This window comes from Oryzias melastigma, linkage group LG15, assembly GCF_002922805.2.
Source record: "Oryzias melastigma strain HK-1 linkage group LG15, ASM292280v2, whole genome shotgun sequence".
Taxonomy (NCBI): Eukaryota; Metazoa; Chordata; class Actinopteri; order Beloniformes; family Adrianichthyidae; genus Oryzias; species Oryzias melastigma.
Genome location: NC_050526.1, coordinates 4603740 through 4626211, shown reverse-complemented (window position 1 = coordinate 4626211; position 22472 = coordinate 4603740). Strand labels below are relative to the sequence as shown.

General features: G+C 37.1%; 2 protein-coding genes across 11 annotated transcripts in view; one reads left to right on the top strand and one right to left on the bottom strand.

The window, feature by feature from the left end:
• Positions 1 to 107: 107 nt before the first annotated feature.
• Positions 108 to 22472, bottom strand: part of LOC112161921 (SPARC) — a 95710-nt gene continuing 73345 nt past the window's right edge. For 2 of the 5 annotated variants that reach the window (XM_024297470.2, XM_024297469.2), the window contains exons 4-13: positions 11484 to 11565; positions 11232 to 11395; positions 10797 to 10872; positions 10297 to 10369; positions 8906 to 9017; positions 8527 to 8645; positions 8294 to 8448; positions 6248 to 6360; positions 3668 to 3762; positions 108 to 1307 (exon numbers count right to left, since the gene is read on the bottom strand). In XM_024297470.2, coding sequence (XP_024153238.1) covers positions 1249 to 1307; positions 3668 to 3762; positions 6248 to 6360; positions 8294 to 8448; positions 8527 to 8645; positions 8906 to 9017; positions 10297 to 10369; positions 10797 to 10872; positions 11232 to 11251 — 822 coding nt within the window. In that variant the 5' untranslated portion in view covers positions 11252 to 11395; positions 11484 to 11565 and the 3' untranslated portion in view covers positions 108 to 1248. Of the gene's footprint in view, positions 1308 to 3667; positions 3763 to 6247; positions 6361 to 8293; positions 8449 to 8526; positions 8646 to 8905; positions 9018 to 10296; positions 10370 to 10796; positions 10873 to 11231; positions 11396 to 11483; positions 11566 to 19189; positions 19299 to 22472 lie in introns of those variants that run through there. The other 3 variants (XM_024297474.2, XM_036215387.1, XM_036215386.1) reach the window with 3 other exon arrangements.
• ccser2a (coiled-coil serine-rich protein 2a) overlaps positions 18732 to 22472 on the top strand; it is a 55842-nt gene continuing 52101 nt past the window's right edge. For 3 of the 6 annotated variants that reach the window (XM_024297456.2, XM_024297463.2, XM_024297462.2), the window contains exon 1: positions 19192 to 19328. The gene's annotated coding sequence lies outside the window, so the exon portion shown is untranslated. Of the gene's footprint in view, positions 18919 to 19178; positions 19329 to 22472 lie in introns of those variants that run through there. The other 3 variants (XM_024297460.2, XM_024297459.2, XM_024297457.2) reach the window with 3 other exon arrangements.

Below are 22472 nucleotides of genomic sequence, written 5' to 3'. Positions count from 1 at the left end.
ATTTTCTTTATAAATATCCTCCATCATGAGAAAATGTTGGAAAAAAATGTTAAAAACTCGTTTTTTTTAAGCTTGTATTGATGATTTATTTTTCTTTTTTTGTTTTCTTTTTTTAATAATGTGACTAACATTGACTCAAAAATTTGGGGGCATTTTTTTCTTAATAGCCCCCCTTAACCCCCTAGTAGTTCCGCTCCTGTTTTCAACATAGAACATCTCTCCAGTTCTCTATTCCACTTCATCAAAACTTCTAAAGGATAAAAAATCTTGTTTTGGCACATTTTGGAGAGGATGCTGCTTGCTGCTGCTGCTTTCCCTCACATCTAAAGTGTAGACACTTTTTAATATTTTTTATTTTTGCACACTTCATATTTTAGTTGCAGGCTAATTAGTCAGCCACCCTAAGAAGTCCTCTGCAGGACACGCACACCCTCCTGGAGAAATCAAAGCCTCCACATCAACACCCAAATAGATAAATTGCAACAAGAGTTTTAGGAGCTGCCTGTTTTATTGATGGCGTGCACTCAAAAAGTCAGCAACCCAGCATTATGCGCGGTTTTATTTTTTTTTCTGAGTTTGACAGTGGCAAAGTGTTTCATCTATTTTGCATCACTCTCTAAGATCTTATTTACTGATCAAGCCGGGTGCTTCTTTCTTGAGTTTCATCTTCTCCTCGGTCCCCCCCTGCTTTTGCAGCCGTCCCTCCCCTCCCCACACTCTATGTTCTCCATCTTTCCCTCATTTCTGATCCATTTTTTATGCATTACTCCATTACTCTCAACTTCCATTTACAGTGCATTACGCCTTCACAAACACACTTTCTCCCTCCTTTCGGTCCCTTCCTCCTTCATTTTTTCCACTTTCTCCACCCCTTTATCATTCCTTTGTTTTCTCCTCCGGTGACATCACATCCCACTCAGCATTTCTCCTCTCTGTAATCTTTCTTTCCCAACTACTTTGTCTGCCTCTGTGTTTCAGTCCATCTGTCTGCTCTCCTATGATTCTCCCTTTTAATTAGTCATTCAAAGCATGCCGCATTCATTTGGTTTCAATATTGCCTTTTGTCCACCGCTCTTTTACAACATATTTGCACCAAATGTAATTAGCAGTAAATGCAATTGGGAGCCAGCCTGCTCAGACATTTAATTGTCCCATTTGAGATATAAATGTACATTGAACAACAACCGTATTCAATAAATGATTTCATAAACTCGCTGCACCGCAGAGATGGAGGAGAAAAGTTGACGTTTATGGCTGCTTCTCTTGTCTGCCTTTGATGCACAGCTTGGGGGAGCCCATTTTCACCGCTGTGGAAGAAAACAGACGAAATGTTCATGCTGAATGTGGGACAATGCTGTAGAATAACTGCTTTAGATGTTTAGACAACGCACACTGCAGACAAGTTGATACTAGCAAAGATTTAACCTTTAGACATTCAATATATTTGTGTGATTCTCTTGCTCCTTTCCGTACGTTTTTTAATATATAAAACTCAATCCCACTATAAGTTCAGCTCGTTTCAAGACAGCTTGTACTTTAGGTTTTCATAAACTTTATAGTTTTTTAAATATTGAGCAAAATATTCCTCAAAATGAATGAGTAATTGCTTAAAATTCTTCAATAACACTGTGCACTTTGAAACTTGTGAAATTTTGAAACCACATTGAAACTTTTTCGTATACTTTTAGCTAGAAACAAACTTTAAAATGTTCAGCAACTAGTTTGTTTTTTTTTTGGCTAATTTGGACTTTAGCTAACATGTAGTGCTATACAAGCAGTTTTTTGGCTAATTTCGACATGGTTCCGGTTTTTTGGCTAATTTGGACTTTAGCTAACATTTTAGCATTATACTAGCAGTTTTAGCTAATTAAGACATGGTTCCAGTTTTTTGTCTAATGGAGTTTAGCTAATGTTTTAGCATTATGCTAGCAGTTTTATGACTAATTTAAACATGTTTCCAGTTTTTTGGCTAATTTGGAGTTTAGGTAACATTTAGTGCTATACAAGCAGTTTTTTGGCTAATTTAGACATGGTTCCGGTTTTTTGGCTAATTTGGACTTTAGCTAACATTTTAGCATTATGCTAGCAGTTTTAGCTAATTAAGACATGGTTCCAGTTTTTTGTCTAATGGAGTTTACCTAATGTTTTAGCATTATGCTAGCAGTTTTATGACTAATTTAGACATGTTTCCGGTTTTTTGGCTAATTTGGACTTTAGCTAACATTTTAGCATTATACTAGCAGTTTTAGCTAATTAAGACATGGTTCCAGTTTTTTGTCTAATGGAGTTTAACTAATGTTTTAGCATTATGCTAGCAGTTTTTGACTAATTTAGACATATTTCCTGTTTTTTTTCCTTTTCTTTTTTTGGCAAATTTAAAGTTTAGCTAACATATTAGTATTATGCTAGAAGTTTTTGGCTAATTTAGACATGTTTATACATTTTTGGCTAATATAGCATTTAGTTAATATTTTAATAACAAGCTTTCAGCATTTTCGGCTAAGTGCTCCAAATTCTTGAGCGGCTACATTCAGCTTATAGCATTCACACTTGTATTATCGCAGGTCATGCTAAAAATCTAGTTTTACTTTATTCTCTACCTTTTTTTCCAAAATCAACACGGCCTAATTAAGAGCTAAGATCTATAAATAAAGCTTTTTACACTTTATAATAACTAGTTATTAGTTAACAAATCATTAATAAATCGTTAGTTAATGAGTTATAAATAAATTGTTAAATAATAGTTCACATTTAACTAATGTTTGTGTAAATTCTTAGAAAGCATTCACACCCTAGTGATTCTCCTGCTTCTTTGTGGATGTTTTTCGGCACAAAAAAACTCAATCACACTTTTAATGATTTCAGTAATCTTAGCATTAAAATGTTCAGCTCGTTTAGAAAATTAGTGCTTATAATCTTTGTATTCATAAACTTTATGGTTTTTTGAATATTGAGCAAGACATGGCCCATAGAAAATGAATGAGAAAGTATTCAAATGTAAAAATTTTAAGTAGATTAGCAACACGCCTTTAAATATATTTATGGGCTGTGTTTTAATATGTTATGGTAATTTTTAAAACATTTGGAGTTTAACTAAATTAAACATTTTTATTGATTTGATCTCTTTCAGCATTTAGAATGATGATTAAAGCTTTTACTGATTATACCTTAATATTTGTCAGCACTAAAGCAAATTGAAAATAATACAAATTGACTTTAAAACTTTGGGGGGAAAGTGTGTTTGCAGTGGCCCCTTTTGCTTCCTTTATCTCCGCCCCTGAATTCGATGCAATTGAGATGTATAAAATTCAACTTGAAGATATTGTATCAAACAGTTACATTTATTTCTTATTTTTCCCTATTTTAATGTGGAATTCCTTTCTTCTGGATTTTGATTTGCTATTTCTTATTAAGTAAAAACCTTTTTTACTTAATATTTTACTCAAATATTCTTGTGTTCTTCTCCTATTTTTAGGCTATCTCTATTCAAGCTAATATTTTGAAAGAATATTTCTAAAGATGTCTCTGAATCCCTAAAAACACAAAATTCTTTAAAATCTAAATTGTTTTTCTGTCAAAAAGTAAGAGAATATGTTTACTAATGAGTAATTTTCGAATTGACAAGCCTAATTATAGCACATTTCTGGATAAAAAGGTGTTAACTAACACATGAAATGATAGAACCAGTCCTCTGAGCGATCCACCAGGCAGTTCGTCCACTCCTTCAGGGTCACCTTCCTGTTCTTGTTCCGGTCACATGACCTGCAAACGCAGAACGGCACCATGACCTCAAACTTTAAAAAGAAATCTAAAACACACACCAGCACACAGATGTAAACATTAAACAGATTAAAATGTGCTGAAATCAGACCCTCCCCAGCCACCGTTGTCTTTCAGCTCGTCGTGGTGTGTCACCTCTGAAGGGTACTCCTTCAGCTTGTGTTAATCCACAGGCAGCGGGAGACGCAGTGGGTCATAAACATTATATTGCTGAGAATGGCTTGACATTCACTCAGAGAGCCCTGCATGCGAGAACTGTCATTGCAGAATGGCAGAGAGGAAGAGGAGGTGGAGGGGGAGTATGGATGTCATAGAAAAACGAGGAGTCGTGGAAGGATGAAAAAATGTCAGAAGAGGTAAAGACAGAGAGAAAGAAAGTATCTGTTGGAAAGTAATCTGAAATATGAGTAAATGATACACACTGGTGAGGAAACATGTTCATGTTAAGGTTAAAGGAGGACACAGGAAGGGTACGCTGGTATGGAGGATGGGATGCAGAGAGAGCAGCATGGTGGGAGGTGCAACTTGATCGGAGAGGGACATTTTTAACCCTGAGTGATTAGATAAAGAACAACATATTGTAAGGGACAGAAGGTTTGCTCCATGAATCCCTATGTGACATGAGGAAAAGGCCACATGAACAAATGAGCAATGCTGGCCCTCACCAGTTTGGGTTGAGATGGAGTGGAATTTAAAGCAATCACATGGCTTTATTTTATGTAGATCTCTATAATTTTACACAAAATGACCTAAAATCTCACTCTGATCATCTTTTTGATCTGCTGTAAAGTGTTCCCAGTGGGTTTTCAATTGTGATTATGCTGTTTTAGCCAGATTTTTTTTTTTTTAATGACAGTTTTAGGCGAAACTGTTGGCTTTGAGTAAGCCTGCCCCTACTTCCCATCATCCCTGTGTTTATACTTTCTCTCTCTAGCTAACAGCCCCAATTAAAGGCCGCATTAAACGTACAATTTGCACATTGTCCATGTATGTAATTTTGCTCTTTTGTGATACATGCATGATATTCATTCAGACTGGACACATTTAAATACGCTTATGTGAACCAGAGTTCGCTTCCCACGATAATCCGGAACAAAGTTTTAGTCTGAATATGTAAGCAAATCGTGGTCCGGGACCAAGAACCGCTCTCTGACCAATCTTTCGAGGTGGTCTCGGCTCAATTGGACTGAACTTCAATTTGCTATGAAATTACTTTGAATACATAGCAAAATAACTGAACCAAAATGGCCACCGTAGCTGGTCTTTAACAGACAAATATGGAGCAGCGTTGCAACCGGATGAATGGAGGCTCATTAAAACAAATTTTAATGTGATACACATTGTTTTTCACACCTTTTTCCTGACAATTTATGTGTCATAGACACTTATTAGCATAACCTTGTAGCCGTAGCGTCCCATAGCACCGCCTTGCAGGAGCCTATGCTTCCACCGTACCAAAGTAGCAGTAAAAAATATTGAACCAGATTTTCAAATTTTATCAGTGAAATAAAAAGTTAAACTAAGTGAACAATCCATATTTCTCTTTCTCTCCAAACCCACCCCCTAACTGTTGGCAAATGAGTGAAGAGATCTTTAGTTATGTGGTTTTGTTTACAAGGTTTAGGCCAGAACAGAAATCTCTGGTGGACGCCGGTCTGAATACAGACCAAACGGAAGGTTTAGGACTCAATCCGGAAAAAGATAGTGGATCCCGTCCGGAACAAATCATTTTTCCAGTGTGAAAGTGTCTCTATTGTCCGTCATTGGTTGTTTGAGATTTATGCGTATTTTATCTAGTTTATGTGCAATTGTTTTGAAAATCATGTGCAGTTGTGAATGATTTTTGCTAGATGCATATGTAAATTTGTTGCTTTCGACAACTGTTCAACGTATGCTCATGAATGAATGAATGAAATGGTTTATTTCAAGCAATCAGGTAATAATAATACATGAAATCACATAATAAATCACAAGTTGATTGCTTGAAAGGGAGTGGAAGGAAGCGAATTTATATAATCCCACTCCGGCTCGACCATACCATTTTCTCTACTTGAATTATCAACATTTATGTCTAAGAAACTTTTCACGCATGTATAACTTTTAGAATGCGTATACGGCGCACATACCACATTAAAATTATGTAATTGACGCATGAATCCCTGAGGAATTATAAACAAATAGCGCAAGATCAAGCTCTGTTCATGAACAACTTGCATATTGTGTAAATGGCTTATCTTTCAAGTCTCTAGCAGTCTCGTGAGCTCCTGATTCACCACAGTTCGATTAAAGAAATCCTCAGAAATGCAGTTTTAATCCTAGTTTTCTCTGCATTTGTCTCTTCATGAGAAAAATGCTACAAGAACATGTTAGAAACACCAAAAACAGGATTTTCACTGGAGAGGGTCTTTAAGAGATAAATGGTGTTACAGCATGCGCTTTGAGAGGAGCATAAATGTTGTGGACTGACTTGAAAAACGGCTCTGCACAATGCTCCATTGGCATCCTCTTGTACTGCAGCTTTTTCAGATCCCTCCGGCTTAACTTCCCATCTTTGTTTTTGTCCAACAAGCTGAATCTTTCCTGAAAAAAATAACATTAAAGCTAGAAATGTGCACAATGCTTCTGTTCCATCATTCTGTGTGTTGGGTTCAACATCATCAAAGAAATGCTGGAATTTCTGCTTAATTTGTTTGTGGCTTGAGGTCACGGCGCTTTGCGAGAGGTCGTTAAGTTATCCGTCTTTCACCGTCTTGCTGAATAATTTAGTGATTATTGAACAAATCCTATTTATACGTGGTGTTCATAGAGTGCTTATCTCACTCTAGGATAACCGACCCCACAAGCAACACAAGAACTTCCCACTTTGGCTAAGTTGTAAACATCGATCAGTCACCAGACGATCTGTGAAGGGCAGTTTGTATCCCGGCAAGATGGTGGCGTCTGGTGTGAAAAACAACTTTATGTTCGGTGTTAAGTTTCACTTTGAGAAGATTCTGTTTTCAGACACTTTTCTTTAGATCTATATTTGATGAAATGTTCAAAGATGGAAAATAAAAAGTCATATTTCTTTAAAAATGTTATGTATTTTTTTTTCCATATCCAGCATCTTCAGCTCCTTTCTTGCAATCAGTATCCTTGTATTTTAGCTCAACCCAACAGAAAACTGTTGGGCTGAACTGTCTTTCCATTGAAACTCAACATTGATTTCCAGATCTTACAGCGTGCATTTTATTGTGTGAATGTTTAGTAAGCGTTAGTGATCCAACTGCTTCTTTCTGTACATTTTTGAGGCATGTAAGAACTCAATCACACTTTAAGCAATCTTGGTATCAAACCGTTCAGCCTGTTCAGAACATTACTGCTTGTATTTTTGGTATCCATAAACTGTATGAATATTAAGCAAAATATGTCCTAAAGTCTTCAGTTTTCAGCATTTATCAATAAGCCTCTAAATATATGCATGGGCTATGTTTTAATCTTAAAATTTGGAGCTTAGCTAATATTTTAGCAACATGCTAACGTTTTTGGCTAATTTGTTATCTGCTGGGTTTTTATTAGGCTAATTTAGAGTTTAGCTTCTGTTTTAGCAACAGGCTAACTTTTTTTGAGTAATTTAGTTTAGTCTACTGAAGATTTTTTGGCAATTTTGGTGTTTAGACAGTATTTAAGCAATGTTGTAGCTTTTTAGCTAGCCTGGCATCTACTGAGGTTTTTTATGCTAATTTGGAGTTTAGGTTCTATTTTTGTAGCATGCTTACTTTTTTTTTTTGCAAATTTGTTATCTACTGAGGTTTTTATAGGCTAATTTAGAGTTTAGGTTCTATTTTAACTACAGGTTAATGTTTTTGACTAGTTTACTGAGGAATTTAAGCTAATTTTGAGTTTAGCCTATTTATGCAACAAGCTAGGTTTTTTGGCTAATTTGGCATCTATTAAGGTTTTTTGGGCTAATTTGGAGTCTGGCTCCTATTTAAGCAACAACCTAAATATTTTTGTAAAATTGGCATGTATTATGGATTTTAAAGCAATTTTCCAACAAATTTCTCAGAAATTTAGGTCAACTTCTGCGCTCTTTCATTGTTCTTTTTAACAAAATTTCCTGTCTTTTAGCAAATTTAACATTTTGCAAATAGCTTTTGCATTTTCAGCAAATCCCTTCTGCAGTTAAAGCAAATTGCATCACAATTTTTAGCAAAAAGCTTCAGCATCTTCAGAGACTACTTCCAGCAAAAAACATTCACACTAGCATTATTGCATGTAATGCAACTTTACTAGATAATATTTACTTTAATAATTTATATCGTAGTGAAAGTGCAAAAAGGGTCATGGCGCCCAATAACATTTCAAATGGCAAAAAAGATTTCAGCAGATATGCTCTGACTGGTATGGATCCTCAAGACTCCTCACTCCGTCATGCAACTTTTATGAAATGAGGCCTCCTTGGAGATATTTCCCTGAGTTTGATTTCAAAGGGCTGAGACGGAGTTCATCAGACATGCAAGTTAAGTCAGACCTGCGCCAGCTGGGTCCTCTGGGCGTAGCTGAGGCAGCTCTGGGGCAGAGCTGCAGGTACATAGGACTTTCCCATCCGGTTCAGGAGCAGGAACCAGTCCAGCAGACGAAATGGAAACTGGCCTAACTCCTCCTCAGTGCATTCGCTCTTGGAGACTGGATCAAAGAGGAAGAAGGATGTAACTTGTAGGCTTTATTGCACAGAGGAGATGCTAGAAAGCTGTGTGTTTTTACCCAGACAGGCTCCCATGTGGGCCAGCCCTATGCGACGTCTCTTTCTGCAGGCTTCTTTGTGAAGCAAGCATTCATTCCCATAGGTTTTCCCTAGAACACTGCACACTGGTTCCCTCTGCCTGATTACATGAGTCAGTGCCAGGATAAAAAAAAAACACAAGAGAAATGTAAAATATATATATATATGTGTGTGTGTGTGTGTGTGTGTGTGTGTGTGTTTTGAAATTGATGTTATTGCATTATTCCTTTATTTTTAGTGCTTAAAATAAACCAATTAAATCAAAATCAAGTTAAAAAGTGTTGTAAAATGTAGATTGTCAAAATTTTGAAATAATTAATATGCAAAATGGTCTGTTCATAAATGCCAAGTGCAGTTTACCGTGGACAAGACTGAGGACAAACACACTTAGGTTGAGGGATTCCGTTCTCTGAGACTACCTGACACCAGGAGCCCACTGGGCTGTGGCACTTTAAAAGCTCACAAAGTTTTTCTGGAACAGAAACAAGAAAGAAAATAATGAGAAGAAGTATTAAGAATGTGAAGAACTGCTAATTTAATTCTTGTTTATAGCAGTACAGCTTTTATTTTGACGCATCTACTGGGGGACCTTAGTCTGGGTCTCCTTGTGCTGGTCCCCAACCCAGATAAAATACAGGGTTGTGTCTACGGCCGGGTTGACAAAATCGATTAATCAATCTGAATTGATCTAAGCTTAATAAATCAATAATCGATCCATAAAAGTTGAGATCGATCTATCCCATAGTGCTAAAGTCTGCTAGCTCGTTGCTAACGTATAATGGGGTTTTACCATTGGACGACTAATGCTAACGCTCGGTCAACCTAAACATACATTGCTGACTAAATGAACATCTTTATAAACTCACAGGCATGAATTTTCAAAACTCGTTTAAGGAAATATTTTTTAAAGTAACTATTTGTGGTCAAAAGTACCACTTTGTGCTCATTCTTTCTTCTTCTGGAATAAGGTGTAATGCTATAGCGCCATCACCACCTAGTGGTTAAACTGAAACGCCCACCAGGAGAAACAGAACAATGTTAGATCTTCTCCATTTGAGAATCCATGTAACACTGAATGATATTAACAATCTCATTATAATTTCACTAAAACATTTTACAGTATGTGAACTGTATCGGATTAATGTGAATATGTTCAAAACACACACACACACACACACACACATATATATATATATATATATATATATATATATAACTAATTTATTTCTAAACAAATGTATCTAAGTGTGTAAACTCAAAATTGAATTAAATTGAACTGTTTAGATCAGAAGAATCGGGAAAACAAACAACAAAAAAAATCGGAATCAAATAAATCCAGTATCTGGTGAATCAAATCGAACCGAAATTTTTCGGAAATTTGTAAAACCCTGCCAAACCAAATGTACGGATCAGTGAAAGCTGATTCATTGTGGTGCAAGATATTTTATTTTGACGATGAAAAGCAAAATGAGGAATATTGAGTCTTTTACACCTCATAATAAGTCAAAAAAATGTTTTTGATTAGAAAATTCTCATCAAGTTTATACTTTTTACCTTCAAAATATTCATTTTATTAATTATATTCCAATTTACTCTTTGGAAATTATGAATATGATGCTGAACTCAAAGCTATGTAAAGTTTCCTTCTTCACCTAAAGACATTTTACTCAAAATGCTATTAAATAAAACAGGTCAATATATGACTGGAAGGCAGATAAAAAAGCATTCCTCCACTGAGCACTCTTACTTACCAGGCTCTACTCTGCCAAAGTACGGTCTGAGAGTTTCTTCAGCTTGTCGCTGTTTGCGCTGAGCTCTGCCTCCCTGAATCACAAACACACACAGACTTTTTTATTTAAGTCACACAACTTCTTAAATTTTATTCCAAAAGCTTTCCTTTATGCTTATAAAAGGCTTCAGCTCTAATTGTGATGTGGATTTTAAATCTTTGTAGTCAGCGCCAGATCCACATCTGCCATTCAAATCTGCCCAGATCAAACACAAAACAGGTGGCTGGAGCCACGTTTCCTTTACTCAAGAATTTTTCTCTTTATAAACGTCTTAACTAAACATTCCTGAAATAAAAAGTAAGTGAAAAAGAAGAAGAAAAATGTGTTTTTGTACAAAGAAATCACACTAATTCAGATAAAACAATTTTATAATTAACAGCCTATTTCTATCTGTCAGATACTTTGATACATAGTTTTAAGTTTCTATTCTAAAGCTCAATATAATCTGCAGGAAGACTCACCAAAGCTGTTTGAGGAAGTGGAAGGACAGATAAGGTAAGCGTCACCATCAGGTAAATGGTTGAGGCGTCCATTAGGCTTCAAAAAGAAAAAAATTATGAATGAAAATCATAAAAGGAAATGTTATACTTTGCTCTTATCTTACAAGTTTGCTATAAATGGCAGTTAAAACCATTTCTTTTTATGTTTTTACATAGCCTTTAAAAGAAAATAATTAAAATCAGGTCAAAATGTAATAAGAAATCTTTGTTTTTCCCAGTGTAAATCATTGTTTAACTTACAAAAACTTCAGAAAACTAAAATCAATTTTGTCCCAGTGAATGAAAAAGGTTGAATTACACAAATAACGTTCAGTTTTCAGCAGAGGAAGAAGTTATTAGTGCAAACAATTCCCTTTTTTGTCTCTTCTTGCTGCTTAGAAAATAAGGAAATCTTACCTGGAGACTCTGTCTCTCATTTCCAGTCTTTATATCGTTGCCAGACTCTTATTTTCTCTGTTTCACCTCCTCCTTTTGGGATGCCCTTTTTTTCCTTTTTTTGTGTGTGTGTATCCATATGACCCTCCTCTAGATTTATACTTTTCTTTTGACCTCATCTAACCCTGTCAAGAGCAGCAGAAGGAAGGGAATGAGTTTACAGTTTTGCATGCTAGAACCAGACAGAATGGATTTAGGAGTTGAAGCGCTAACCGGTAAACAAGATGATTCACAAACCAGCAAAAACATCATAATTCTTGCTCCAAGTTTCCTGCTGGTTATTCTCCACACATTCCTGGAAGAAAAGGGCAACAAATGTGGAAAGAGGAGGGCTGCCCTCTTGTGTTTGTTCTAGGAAATTACAGTTGTTGCTTTAGAAGATCTAGAACAATTGTTAACATTTTAACATTTTTACTCTTTTTTTTTTTTTTTTTTTTTTTTTTAACTGGCCGTTTTCTCCTAAAATATTGAATGCATCTGTGCTTGAAACATCCCCCAGCGGTGAACATCTCTTGTTCTTTTGTGAGCACTCTGAATGCCAAATAAGTTGTGTTGCACAAAACAAAACAATATAAATAATTCAATGATAAGGTGATAAAACAGGTTCAGTACTGTAGAACAACATTTTGGGGTTTCTGTTCGTTTTTTGTTACTAGTTTTTCCACTGTGCCTTCATTGTGGTTTGATTGACATGTATGGAGTCCAATCAGCCTCAAACATGCAGTTTTACACACTTTAGATCACAATTTACTATTTTTATTAACTTTTGTGAGTGAAAAAGACATCAAAACAAACTCTTGCCATGAAATAGCAAAAAACGTGTGTTGTGTAAAAATTATGGAAAGAAAATAGTATCATCCGATTTGTGTGTACATAATTCTTGATTTGTATCTAGTGTTAGCATGTTCGTGTGTAACTTTGGATTTGTGTTTGCATATTTCCTGATTTGTGACTTAGACAATACATTTTGTTTGTAACTGTGTGCACTTGCAATTGTGTGTTCACAAGCACAAAAAAATCCAAAATACAATTTACACATGCACAACTTAAAATTACAACAGCTTGAAACTAACAACACACAAACATCTTTAATAATTATGCAACAATTGCCTGATACACACACAAAAAACGTATTTACGCACAAATCAGAAGTGAGACTCTTCTCATGTCTCCATATTTGTGTGTAAGTGATGTTTAAATAGAATGCTGAGTCATCAGTTGCTTTGAACTTGGATTGTGAATGTTGTCCTGTAAAAACTTGACATTTTTCCACTTTCTTAAACATTTATTAATAATTAATATAAAGTCTTAATACACATTTTTAAAACACTCAACCATCAAAAAAAAATCAGAACTGATCACTTCCTAAAGTAAACCTTTAGTGAACCTTTAGTAAAGCTCCCAGATTTTAGCGACTTTAATACTCTTTTGTTTCGTGATCAAGTCAAGATCTTTGAGGTTTGACCTGATTCTGACTATGATTGGATTTCTCGATGGATCTCGGTTGTGACCCTGCGTCATTTTCAAGCATGCCGCGGGGGTCAAATTTTTGCTCAAAGGCACAGTAAAAAACAATAATTAAAAACAATACGGTCTTTGGATTCCTTGACTGTTGTAGGCCATGAATACATCTGTGGTATTTAAGGGGCGTCAGGATATTTAGCCTGTTTTCTGTCTTGTGCTTCAAGTGTCAGTACGATTCTGACTATCCAGCTTCTGGTTCCTTGATCCGATCCCCACACCCTTACACTTCAAAATAAAAGCATCTCCACTCTTCATCAGCATTCATCACTCCTTTGATCTCAATCAGGTATCACCTCGCTCTCTGTAGACCTGAGACTGTTCTTCTTACCTGCTGTTTTCTGAACACGCCCACCTGAGTCGAGTAAACTTTTCACGACCCTGTCTTTATTTCTGCTCCCTAACAGGAGACTGACACTCACAGCTCTTCCAGGCCTCTGAGGTTTTGCTGACAAACTGTCGCTTTGTGACGCTAGCTCCAGACTCAACACCAGAGCCTTCTCACCGTCTATGTACATCAGAGCTGCTTTAAAAACGTAGTAAAATAAAAAATAGAAAAACACGTTTTTGAGTGCTTTAATTCTAGTTTTGATCACTTATATTTTAAATTAAATTCTACTTTTTGAGGATTTAAATTAATTTTACTGTTCATTCCTCACAATAAAGAACCCCAAAGCGGCATTTTGATCCGTTCATGCATCTAAGAGTAATCCTGTAAACACCTGCGCTGTCTGCAGCAGCCCCTCCCATACCCACAAAAACGAGCGGTTGGAAACGTGCTGACGTAAGATCGATGCCAACAGCTCCCTCCAGGAAGAGTCAGTGCTGACAGCCTCGCCTCCAGACTAACACAACCTTCAATTTATCCCCTTATCCAGTAATAATCAGTAAAAAAAAAAAAACTTTCATTTTAGATGCAGAATACCGTATATCTTCCAGTTGTGTCCTGTCTTCAATAAATTCCAGCTCAAGTTTGTCACTTTAAACGTGTCGTTCCTTTAATAACTCCCTCTCCCCCAACCCCCAGTCACACAGTCCTGAAGGAGCCGCGTGTGTTTTTGTTGTGGAGCAGTGTAGCGATGGCCAGGCCTACTAAAGGCAGATGTATCGTATATGTATCCATCTGTGAAGAAGTTTGGATTATTATCGTGGGAGAAATACAGACACACGGATTTTGTCTGGGATGACGTCATGGAGGGGACTGAGCCACAACACTGGCAGGCGGAGCTTCAGGAATTGAGCCGTTTTAGTTCCGGCTATGAACAAACTCACAAAATATAACTAATACTTCATAAATAATTTGATTTTTAGTGTTTCAAATGTAATATATGATCATATATATGGATATAGTTCACTCTGAAAGGCTTAAGAAAATCATGTTAGGACCCCTTTAAGTTGGTCAATGATCGTTGTTTTAAGTCTGACATAGAAACAAAGATTGACTTGATGTGTGCAGGTTTTGCATCCTGGTACCGCACAACCAAAAGAGGATTATTTGAAAAACTATTGAGCCCTGCAGAAGTTTTATGCTTAAGAAAAATTACTCTAGTGGTTTTCAAATTTTCCTCCACTGAACAGCATAACTATGGAGAGAGAATAGACTCACCCCGATTTGTCCGTGTGAATTCTTGAGTTGTGCGTGTATAATTCTTTATTTGTGCGTAATTTCAGATTTCTGCGTGCGTTATTATTGATTTGTAACTTCATATAATACATTTTGTGCATGAGTACAAAAAATACAAAATTAAAAAAATACAAAATACAAATTTCACGTACACAAATTAAAATCACAACAGCTTGAAACTAATTACCCAAATCTTTAAATATTACACTCAAATCGCTTGCTACACACTTACAAAGCTCAGTTACACACAAATCTAATGTGAGACTCTTTTCAGATCTCCAAGATTTGTGTGTAAATGATGCATTTAAATGCTGGTAGAATGTTGGGTCATCAGAGTTTTCTTATTAGCTGCTTTGAACTCAGATTGGGAATAATATCTGATGAAATGTTCCCACTTTCTTTAAGTGATATTTCCCGATAATTAATATAAAAGAGTCAAAGTATAGGCTACATTGTTGAATTAGCTCCGTACAAATTTTGTATTCCATGTTTTTTGGGTGCTGACTTGATAAACTTCTCTAAATAGATTTGGCAAAGTCGGGGATCCTAGTCCTCTATGATGTGACCCCATACACAATCTTACTAAAAAATTCAGTCCATGCCTTTGTATGATGAACTATGCATTATCTGTCATATCAGTTCACAGAATCTTTATAAGTAAATCTAAAGGTAGATACCTGAGATTCCTGATCCTTACAGCTGAAATATCGGGGCCACGTAGCTGTAGTTTGGTAAACAACCTTGTAATCAGTCGACCCAAGTTTCCCCAAACCTCAGTGATGTCGAGCACAAGCAGACAATAATTCTGCTTGATGGCAGTAAAGTCAAAAATAGCTTTCTTCATGCCTGGATGAGTTGGAGGAAATTTCCGAATGAGTCAGAGGTAATTCTACTGGAAGTTTACTGCAGCACTTGTACAATTTGAAAGATTTATGAGAAATCCGGAGTGAAAATTAATGTATGTAGTTGTTCCTAGTGCAAAACAAACACAATGAGTCCTCTGAAGCATGTATAAAAACTTTTCTTATCTTTATAACTTTATGGGAAGAGCATTCAGTTTCAATTATGGGCTTCAGTTGAGTGCTTAACTCTTAAAAAATCTGGATGAAATTATCTAAAGTCTCATGAAGGTTGGCACTCTGTTCAGTGGGGGGTTTGCTTGTGATTTTGATTGAGTTCTCTACCCTGAGGGATGATGTGAAATGGGTGTGTCCACTGTTTCCGTGGTGACCCCAACTGTGTTTGCCCACATTGGCTAAAGTGGCCTCTGATAGCCAGCCGCCCGGTGGACAACGTAGCATGCTAGCGACCTTAGCTGTATCAAGCTAGCCAGCTCCGCTGGACCATGCTAGCAGGCTCCTCTGTAGCAAGCTAGCAAGCTCTGTTGTATTGATCTAGCGAGCTACGCTTTAGTGAGCCCCACTGTTGTATGCTAGCGGGCTCCTCTGTAGAGAGCTAGCGAGCTCCATTGTATCAAGCTAGCGAGCTTAGTTGTAGCGAGCTACGCTGTAGCATGCTAGCGAGCTCCTCTGTAGCGACCTATCAAGCTCTGTTGTATCAAGCTAGCGAGCCCCATTGAATCGAGGTAGTGAGCTACGCTGTAGCAAGCTACGCTGTTGCATGTTAGCCAGCTCCGTCATATCAAGCTAGCGAGCTCCGCTGTCGCAAGTAAGCAAACTCCACTGTAGCATGCTAGCAGGCTCCTCTTTAGCAAGATAGCGAGCTCCATCGTATTGAGCTAGCAAGCTACACTGTAGCGAGCTCCACTGTAGCAAGATAGTAAGCTCTGTTGTATCGAGCTGGAGAGCTCCTTTGTATTGAGCTAGTGACCTGCCCTATGGCAAGCTAGCAAGCTCCGCTGTAGCATGCTAATCAGCTCATCTGTAGTGAGCTGGCGAGCTCCGGTTTTGCGAGCTAGGGAGCTCCGCTGTCCACCGGGCGGCTGGCTAGCATAATGAGCCTATCCACTCATGTGGGCAACCACAGGTGGGGCCAGCACAGAAACTGTGGACAAACCCAATCACGGCCCACAATTTCTGCCCACTTTTAAACCATATGGGGCCCGCTTGGCCTTGCTGGCTGGGAATGAAATGATAGAACTTTACTATGCATGGGCCATAACTACAAATAGGTGTGTGGGAAAAAATATTTTGGCGATATATCACGATACATATTTGACGATACTTTTATCGATTTAAAATTCCGACATGGCGTTTGTTTAATTATTTATTGGTGTCCTTCAGCATCTTAGTTTTGTTTTCTACTTTTATTTTCCTATACTAAAAATTTTTCAGGTAAAGTTTTTTAATTCAAACTCCTTAAAAAATTAAGAATTACGTTCTTTATATGTATTTTTATTAAGAATTATTTGTTGAATCCGTGATTTATTTAAAATCATAGTTAGGGAAAGACATATTAAATTCATTGTAAAGTTGTGAATTACAGATACACATATTTATTACAGGCCTATTTAATTTTTTGTGTATAAAAATGTATCTGTGGATTTCTTGTATATTCCATTCAACTAATAGCCTGCTGAAAAAATGTCTGAAATGTGAACAAAATTAAATATGTATAAATTGATGCCATTTGAAATAACTAAAGTCACTTTTTTATTTTTCTCAAAATGTTCATGGATCTTTTCAGTTTAACCACTTTCCTTCCTGTCTTCACACGAGCACACCTTTACTCAAAAAATCCATCCATCTTCTTGACCGCTTCTTCCCTTTCGGGGTCGCGGGGTGCCGGAGCCTATCCCGGCTACTGAAGAGCGAAGGCGGGGTACACCCTGGACAGGTCGCCAGTCCGTCGCAGGGCCCCAATCACACACACATTCACTCTCACATTCACACCTAGGGGCAATTTAGAGTCGCCAATTAACCTACGAAGCATGTTTTTGGACGGTGGGAGGAAGCCGGAGTCCCCGGTGAAAACCCACGCATGCACGGGGAGAACATGCAAACTCCACACAGAAAGGTCCCAGCCGGGATTCGAACCGGGGCCTTCTCGCTGTGAGGCGAGAGCGCTAACCACTTGCGCCACCGTGCAGCCCTCAAAAAATCCACAAATGTTATTTTTTTCCTGGTTCAGCCGCTCCAGCATATTAATGATTAACAGAGCAGCACGTGGTGCAGAATGTGGGCCACCATAGCAAACACAGAGGTGTAGTTCTGCTCTGTCAACCTGTCAGGTGACCCAGGGCTGTTTTTTGCAGCCACATCCATCCTCTGCTTTAGTCAAAGACACACAGTGGAGGTTTTTATTATATTGGTACCTTATTTCTATAAAAAAGATTTAATAATTTAACTCACAAATAATATTTATTATTTTACTTCCCTTAAAGTCACCTGAAATTTACCTTATTTGATAGAAGTGTCACATTTATTAATAAAAATTGCTTTCAGTATAAAGATGGGACAGAGAGAATACAACAACAACTATTTGTGAACTTGTTGTAGACACACTGAGGGTCTTTTAATAACAAGTTTAAAACATTTTGATAATGAAAAATACGGTTATCATCATGTTTGACGCTTTTAAATGTTTTTTTTCTCAGAATTGTAATAGAACTTTTTTTGTTTCATGTACATAGAAAAAAGGTCTTATTGTTTAAGCATTTTAGTGTTTGAGGTGCTACAAACTGTTAAAGACCTTATAAATGTTAGAACTTTCTCTAGCTAAAAGTTTTTGCTTAAAAGTTTGCCCTCCAACTTTTTTTTCCAAGTTTTTTTTTTTTCACATTTTGTCTCAACAAATGAGAAAAAATATTACATTCAATATAACACACATTTTCAATGTGACAGTTCAACTGTTACATACTTTTCTCAGCAGTTTTTCCAGCATCTCTTTGAGCTAGGTCCCCGACCACGATGCTCCTAATAAGTCAGTTTTCTTAAATAAATAAATAAAATACAAAATAAATATATATATATATATATATATATATACACAACATATTTTTGAAGCATGTACAATAATAAGTCTAACAAGTCAGTTTTCTTATATATATATATATATACACAACATATTTTTGAAGCATGTATAAAGGCTCCATGTCTTTGTGTTCTATTTTAGAGTCTTAAAAAAGGCATTTTGTGACAAAAAGTCCCTGCTGGGATTGCTTTTTCACTTTTTAGTGTTATTTTGTAAATATATCAGCAAACTCGTCTCAATTAAATCCTAAAATTCCAAGGCAGAAGTTAAGATTTATTATTTTCTGGTTATTTTTATGGTTTTGCTGCAGAAAAAAAGCTAACATGAGAGCAGAACTCATGAAACCACACACAGCAGCACAGAGTAGCGCTGAGGCTGCACGCGGCTGCCAGACATGGCCGCTCGCGCTCCTTAGCCAGCAGCTGACAGCTTTAGGCTCCGCCCAGTAGCTGGAAGCGAGAGGAGGGAGGATGTCGGAGTGACAAACTGCTCGGGTTAGTCCAGCTGCTCTCTGTTCCGTGTGGTCTGGTTCGCTTCGGTCGTTAGTTGGCGAAACCACGAGTTTTTCATGTGAGTGTTTTCTATATATTTTTCATTATTTGTAACTTATGAGACCGTTTTAGTCGACGGTGTTTGGCGGTATCACTTGGCCTGTAACCGGACGGAGTAAACGGCCCAGGGACGCCGTGACTTGGGGATATTTTTTTAACCCTTTAGTTGGAGACATATAAACTTACAAACGTTTTATTACCAACTTTTTCATCTCTCTTGTGACTAAGCTAAGCTAGGCTAGTTGAGCTGTTTGGTAGCTCGTCGCTAGACGCCAGAAGCTTGCCGTTACTCTTGTGATGATGACTTTGAGGCTGTGGAGCTTCAACTTCATCAATGCACCAGCTCAGGCGGCCCTTTGAAGAAACGACCCATCTTCGGCTAACTTCACAGCCAGCTTCCTACAAGCAAAACAAGTGAATATATTTCGGGTAAGTTCAATTTGACTCTCGATAAGGTATATTTTAGCTTTGAAAAAATCGAGAAAAGTATTTTCTGCGCGGCAGATCATAAAGTTTGTAGTATGTACTAAAAAAGCTGTAATGATAAAACCTAGCAAACAATTATAAACAGCTACTAAAGCGAAAAAACAAAGCTTGTGATGATGCTGGTTCTGATCTTTGTGACACCCAGTGATGCAGAAGAGGCCATGCTTTCCTGCACCATCATCCTCCCTCAGGGTGCTTCAATAAAATTGTTCTTGTGGCATATTTCCCATGATAGATGACACATATAAAGAAAATTAAGCTTAAAATAGCAATTCTGAGTATTTCTTTATAAATATCGTAGAGAATAAATTTTAGATAAAAAAAAAAATTGAAAAAGTCTGTAGTTGTGACAAAGATGCTAGAGGCTGAAAGCTACAAGCTCCTGATGCGTTCACTTGCAGACAAATAGATCAGTATACATCTTTATTTTCCACATCCAAGCTGGCATCTTGCTCCAAATTGTACGGCAGGATAACTCTGATAATGCTCGCCACTGTTGTAAACTAGCGGGACAGATTGTAAACAAAGGGATGATGGGAAGTCAGGGCAGCTATCTGTGCCAACTAGGGGTGTGTCAAAATATCGATATTGCGATATACTGCAACATTTAGTCCTGGGGTTGATTCTCCATAGGTTCTCACAAAGTTTCAATATTTTATTTTGGTTTGAAGAGGCTGTAAAACGTTATATTCATCATTGTTTGGTAAGACGTTCCTTTGGAGGTAGATGAGGGCGCACGTTGCAAGACTGGCTGTCGTGAGCACCAATGTGCCTGGCAGCTATTTGAATTGTTTAACTTTTGTTCTGTTGTTTACAACTATTTTGCACTAAGTAGTGGCACTGCTGATCATATTTACTATTTTTAACACTGAATTTTACAGATAATTAAAATTCTGTTTGTGTGAATGCTTGTCAAAGACAGTGTTACTATAAACGTGTCAATTATGTGTTGAACGAAACAAGAAGCAGGTTGTTTATTATGATTGTGTTCAAGCTAAAAAAAATATGTGAGGATATATTTTTTCTAAAAAAAAATGTGTTCTTCTATATATTTTGAGTTTTTAGGGAAGTTTTTTTTTTTTTTTTTACCAATTATCGCAGCATTGTGATATCACAGATATCGTTAGCCATGTATCGCGTATCGTATTGTGAGGTACCCAGTGATTCCCAGCCCTAATCCCGATACATGTCTCACGATACGTATCATGATATATCCCAAGATTGTACCAGGACATTTTTTCCTTTTTTTTTTTTTTAAGAGTATGACTTGGGGAAAAAAAAACTATACCTGGAAAAAAAACTTCAGAATTAATTTTATTTAATGATTACAACATTAGGCTCTGCCACTGTATCTCATATGGAAGTTGCTTTTACCCACATATGCATGGTGCTTTTCTTTTGATAAATTAAGACATATGGATGTTTAAAGGGATAGAAAGAAGAGGCTCATTGTGCTGTGCGGTCAACTAGTGGTTGGAGGTTTAGGGGGAAAACAAAAGTAAGATGCTAAAGGACTTTCATAAATAATTAATTAAAAATCGTCATTTTAAATCGACACATGTATTGCCAAACGAAATATCGCAAAATATCACAAATTGTTCTTTCCCTACATCCCTAAGGTCCACAGCTCAGAGGAGAATTTTTTATGAACTAATGCTGCTCTGCAGAAACTATGACCTATAAATTTTTGCCTAAAAACGTCATAATCGTATTTAAAGATCATTGGGGACACTTTTACAACAGATCAAAAGGTGACTGGAATGGAACTTGAAAGAGTCACATCATGAACGAACCTAACCCAGCTTTTCTTCAATAAATCTACATTCTAAATACATAATATAACTGACATTTATACAATTATTTCAGAAAAAAAGAGGACTTGGAGACAGATTTGTGGCTTGAAGGCCAACTGGGGATGACTCATTGTGTCATAAAAAGTTAGATCCTGCAGAGAGAGGTATAAATTTAACCAGGCTTTTTATATCGTGCACAGCAGCCTCACATAATCATATTTTTGCTGACAGCTGAGGTGTCTTTCAGTGTGTACCTTAGCAGAGTAAAGCACTTGCTGGCAGTGGATACACGTCAGGATAAGGCGTGACTGGTTGTACTTAGTGTAAGTGAGATGGACAGTCCGGGGCTTTTCCGGTGTCAAGGTGGGGCTGTAGACACATGCAAATCCATGTGTGTGTGTGTGTTCTTCAGGCACCTGTTTGCAGGAGTCCTTGGGGGCGCCGACTAGGCTGAGGTTGTGTTTACAATCAACCCAACCTCCCCCCAACAGCTGACCATCTACTTTGTGTCACTAAATGTGGACGACCACCCAAACCGCACTTAAAGATTTAGGGATTGTTTTAGGACTGGATCTGTTTTGGTCTGAGCTCCTTACAGTCATGTGCATTATAGTCATTCCAAGACTCTATGGTGCCCATGAAAGGCAGATAAGAGGCTAAATAGCGCTTTTATTGTTCTTAGCTGCTTAAAGCAATCAGTATAGTACGAAACAGGTCTTTGAATTTAGAAATAAGGTATGGGCATTGTTGTTATGTTCTCTCCAAAGCAATAAAATCAGAGTTGTAATAATTATTTTAGCCTTTTTGATTGTTAAAATATAATCAAAATTCAAATAAGTTAACCAAAAATACTCAGAGTCGATGTCCTGGCACAGTTTGTCTCTCAAGTTTTATCCTTATTTGCATGATGTGCCCTAAGTTGAAGGACTTCATTTGACTTCTGTCTTATCCTCTTTGCCTTGTTCTCTCTGCATGTAGCCTATCATTAGAGCTATACTTAGCCATGCTTATCAGCACTGTGGTTCCCTTGGCAAAACCACAGATGTTTCAAGTCCTGGAATGGCTTAGTGCACAAAGTCACCGATGCAAGGTTCCGGACATAAACAGATACAGGGAGAAATTGGATTGTAAAGTGAAAGTAATTTTTAGAAATCTTGAAAAGCTGTTAGAATACATAAGAAAATAATTTTCTTGTGTGAATCTGAAGATGTCTAAAAGTGAAACAGAATTGAGAGTTCATTAAAATGTGTGGGGTAACGCTGTCCTGACCTCCCATCATCTATTTGTTTACACT